Raw genomic sequence first — 4,429 nt, 5'->3', positions numbered from 1 at the left:
GCTATAAAATAGAGGTGAAAGGAGAGGAAGAGAGAACTGAAAGAAGGGAGGGAGGGAGGGGGGGCGGGAGGGAGAAAGAGTGGAAAGGAGGGAGGGAAGGAGGGAGGGCAGCAAGTCTCGCACCCGTCGAAGGGCCCGATGAAGTAGAAGTCATCGTCCAGGAGGCTTTCATTTTTCAACCCCATGTCGTTTGCCACCACCCTTTGACACCAACGGACAAGAGTCTTCTCGTCGGGGAGGGAGGAGGAGGAGGAGGGGGAGGAGGAGGAGGAGGAGGAGGAAACGGCGGAGGGAGGGGAAGGAGAGGCTACCATGCCGGAGTGGGCGGGAGAGAGGGAAGGCGATGCGGCAGTGGAGGTGGAAGAACGGGCAGGTGAAGAGGTAGGGCGAGGGCAGGAGGGCGAAACGGCAGCAGACGAGGGGTAGGGGGAGGAAGTAGGAAGACGAATGGAAGGAGGAGGGCTGCTGGTGGTGTTGACGGCGGCGGAGGGTTTCTTGGGGCTGTGCGTAGGAGGAGAGCAGGAAGTCAAAAAGCGAAGGGGAGTTGGAAAGAGGAGATCAATCTACCTCCTGCTTTTCCTCACTTGCGGGCACTTGTACATATGAACAAATACACACCTAGAAGAACCCGCCGCTGACGTTTCGGTGGTCTTTGTGCTGGCTGTGGCGAATTTTGCGGGCACGACCGTCGCCTGAAAAGTGAGTTTGGCATGGTCCGTGGTTTTATTTTGTTCCGTCGCTATCTCGCCGTCTGCCTCCGGCAGCGAGGAGGTGGAAAGGGAAGGAGGGAGGGAGGGAGAAAAAGACGCGGCGGACGACCCCATCTTGGTGGATTCAGCGTCCATATCCATGAGGAATGCGTAGCCACTTTGTTGATAGAACTGATGATGTGACCCGAAAAAGGAATGGGAGGAAAAGAAGGAAAACCATGGAGAATGGTTTCGACGTGGTCAACGTCATGGAAGGCATCAGTCGTGTCCCATTCAGTGTCAATTAAAAAAAAAGCCAGACGGCCTCGCACCTTGAATCAAGGTACTCAAATTGTTAAGTTGTACCAATCTGGACTTTATACCAGCGGAAATGGTTTGATTGACTGGCTACGCCGTAAAAATAAATGGCGTCGGAAGGAGAAGGAGGAGAGATTGGGAACCGGGAGGGACAAGAGGAAAGGGTTAAAATACCCTTCCAAAAAAAAGAAACGAGGCGCCACATTGTTGATATCCAGGTGACATATACCTGGTGAGGATTAAAGTTTTTAAAAGACATTGTGTCTCATAGATCGCATCCGCGTACTGAATTGATGTGTCAGAAATGTAAGTTTTTCGTTCATCTCAAGTAGATAAAGCGGACCTACTTCAAAGATAACAATTTCGTCCACGACTGTCTTTTCAGGACAATCAATAGGGGCGCAAGGTCTCAACAAATGAATCCACTGTATGTTTACGCTCAGTTTTGCTTAGTGCGCACCCAGTTTGGTGTTTGATGTACAAAATGGAATGGTTAACCCTGTCGTCGCACCGCCTCAGTCTCGCACAGGCGTCGCCGACCAAATTTTCCCACAATAAAATCCTCGTGCACATCGCGGCAAATCTCGAGCACTGTCAACAACATGTCTCTCTCAGCGGACGAAATTGTAAGTGCTACGCTCCTTTTCCCCTGTCCCATTTATCTGATTTTTTTATTTGGCGACCTTGCAGACTGCTGCGACACCCCCCCTCCTTGGATCAATGGAACTTCTTTCCATGATATAGAAAGACTTCTAATATCTTTGGTATTTCAGGTGATATTTGTCCCGCTTTCGCTTGTCATGCATATCTCGGGGACCGTTTCTCTTTAACTTGTGCATTTTTGTTTGCTAACCTCACGAGTTATGTCTTGAATGGTCCGATCAGGTCGACATTGTTGACGAAAGCAATCAAGTATTGCGCCAAGAGCGTCGGGAAATCATGGTACGTCGTCGAGGCTGGAATAATTTTTTGTGCACTGCCAACGCCGACAATCATCGATCTTAGTCATGGGTGTGCCACGTCGCCGCTCCCTTGGGCCCATGACACCTCAGACACCTGTACCATGCTTTGCTTCCATCTTTTCCCTCATCTTCGTGCCTGCCAATCTTTCCTTTCATCTCCACAGCGCAAAGAACGGCTGTTGCACCGTTCTACTTATATTTTTGCGCGAAACAGCCAGGGAGAGTACTATGTGCAGAAACGAACCATGCTCAAGGACTACTGTCCTGGGTACTACGAGGTGGTGGCCGGTGGAGTGGTGGGGGTAAGGCAGGAGGGAGGGAGGGAGAGGGGTGAAGGGGCGGACCAAGGGAGGGCAGGTGGCGGGGACGGTTCAGGAAGCAGGAGAAGGCAAAAGCAAAACGTTCAGGAAGCAGGAGAAGGCAAAAGCAAATCATGATGCGGGGGACAGGTGTCATCTTACGCAACGACCAAGGGCGGCCACATCAACTCTCTCCTCTCACCCCTGTCCTTCCTTTCCTCTTTTCCCCGTCCCCGCTCCCTCCTCCTCCCCCTTCTCCTCCTCCCGTACGCAGGCAGGCGAAACCTACGCCGAGAATGCCGATCGAGAGGCGGAGGAAGAGCTGGGCATTCCACCTTCTGCGGGAAAAAAGCATTTGTTCACTTTCTTGTACCAAGATGAGCAAATTCGTGTCTTTGGTGACGCCTGGGAAGTAGTGTGGGACGGAGCCTTGACATTGCAAAAGGTAAGGAGAGAGGGCGGAGGGTACCCACGGGGAGGGGGAATCGGGGCAAGGACGTCGACCAACGTCCCACAGGTTCCGAGCTTCGCATTCAGGTGAATTTTGTCCTCGTTCCTGCCTTGATTATGCTCGTCTCCTTTCTTTATTGGCCCTTTAACCCCCAGGAGGAAGTCGAAAGCGTGCATCCCATGACGCTTGAGGAAGTTTTTATTCGGGTCGAGGTATGGCGTACCCTGTCTCTTGACCAAATTTTCCCATCTTTTTGCATTCTTGTTCGTCCTTCCTGCCGTTTCCATCGATTTTCCAGATTCTTTTCTCACCTCTCTGCCCATTGTCCGCTTCTGGAATAGGCTGGAGACAAGTTCACGCCCGATTCGCTGTATGCGACCCGGAAGTATCTTGACTTTTTGCGCGAAAAGGGAGAAAAGTCAAACGGAAATTGAGGGAATGTATGTGTTGAGGCAGAAAAGAGAGGACGAGAAAATCATGTAAGTGGAGGAGCGCTCCATCTGAATCACACAACACATAGTAAGGAGGGGCTGCGTGGCAAAAGAACCCTGAACCTTGGCAAAAGAATTCAATTTGGGTCAGGAGGCTGTTTTGAATTAGGTAATATGAAGTCCAAACCCTTCACTTGGACGCAAATACGTGAAACAATAGAATTTTCAGAAATCCTGTAATTATTTAGTTTTTCATGACATATAGGCTTATGTTGACACACGTACGTCAGCGGGTTTGGACACGGTCCGAGTCCGCTTGCCTCCTGAGGGCAACATGCCCCGTAGGAAAGTTCAATAAAGTATAGCCGCCCACACCAGCTTCGTTCACTAACCCATGTCATGGTTGCTTTCTTGAAAATCTTGATACGGTTGGATTCAGGTGGGCAAAAGCCATTCGATGCCACGGGTAGGTTCACGTCTTCAAATTCACACCGGAACTGACCTCGCCCTCCTCCGTTATTTTAGCGAGACCTCAACGCGCAGCCGGCCCCGGCATCCGTCTAACCAATGCCCTCACCATTAAATACATTATGCGTTTACACTTGTTAGTCTATGGTGGTGCGGAATTCAGAGCTCGCGCGGCCTTACTCCACAAAGTGTCACGAAAAGCAGCAAACCTTTGCATTTGCTTGCTCGCCTCACAAGCGATCTTGCTCAACGTTCAGTCTCCTTATCCGTGGCATTTCATCCCAGGAAAGTTGTAGCGGTTGTGACCATGTCATTACTCTCGTCACGATCATTACGATGGCCGGTCTCCTCAAGGGCCTTGGTCTTCTGTCTGGTCCTGATATTTTGGGCCGACACCATTGCCTACGTGCTTCCTCTTCTCCGAACACTCGGGACCTCGCCACGATCTCCCCCACAAAAAGCGCGGCTTAATATGGCTACTCCTATACATCGTCCACAGAAAATTGCTCTACGGTCATGTTTTGGATCAGGTAGGAAACCGATCGACCTTTTCCCCAAGTCTCCTTGCTCGCACGATCTTGCCGGCAAATGGAAGGAAATTGCCTTCCTATGACAAGAGGGAGAATAAAATATGATAACAACGGCCTCCATCACTTCGTTATTTGTCTGATGCAAGTATATGACGAAGCAGCACGCGCTCGATTATCAAAAATTTTCCAAACTCCCGGCCGTCCTGTGTGTTGCATCCTTTTCGAAGGCAAGGCCATGTAGGTTCACAGCATTTCTCGCCCTTTCCGCCCAGGTTATCCGC

The 4,429-nt window shown here is 50.8% G+C and overlaps 2 protein-coding genes across 2 annotated transcripts in view; one reads left to right on the top strand and one right to left on the bottom strand.

Moving 5' to 3' along the window:
- Positions 1-891, bottom strand: part of NGA_0238200 (uncharacterized protein) — a gene marked incomplete at its 3' end in the record, with an annotated part of 1,141 nt that extends 250 nt beyond the window's left edge. Inside the window, exons 1-2 of the mRNA XM_005854440.1 lie at positions 619-891; positions 124-501 (exon numbers count right to left, since the gene is read on the bottom strand). Coding sequence (XP_005854502.1) covers positions 124-501; positions 619-851 — 611 coding nt within the window. The 5' untranslated portion in view covers positions 852-891. The remainder of the gene's footprint in view (positions 1-123; positions 502-618) is intronic.
- A 1,001-nt stretch (positions 892-1,892) lies between these two features.
- On the top strand, positions 1,893-3,153 carry NGA_0238400 (nudix hydrolase; the record flags this gene model as incomplete). Its single annotated transcript, XM_005854442.1, has 5 exons — positions 1,893-1,949; positions 2,134-2,271; positions 2,543-2,713; positions 2,875-2,931; positions 3,061-3,153. The coding sequence occupies exons 1-5, from the start codon at positions 1,947-1,949 to the stop codon at positions 3,151-3,153; spliced, it is 462 nt and encodes a 153-aa protein (XP_005854504.1). The 5' UTR covers positions 1,893-1,946.
- Positions 3,154-4,429: the final 1,276 nt, after the last annotated feature.

Source organism: Nannochloropsis gaditana (assembly GCF_000240725.1).
Source record: "Nannochloropsis gaditana CCMP526 unplaced genomic scaffold scaffold505, whole genome shotgun sequence".
In the NCBI taxonomy this organism is placed as follows: domain Eukaryota; class Eustigmatophyceae; order Eustigmatales; family Monodopsidaceae; genus Microchloropsis; species Microchloropsis gaditana.
Note: the sequence above shows the minus strand (reverse complement) of the source record. Positions and strands in the feature narration are given on the sequence as shown.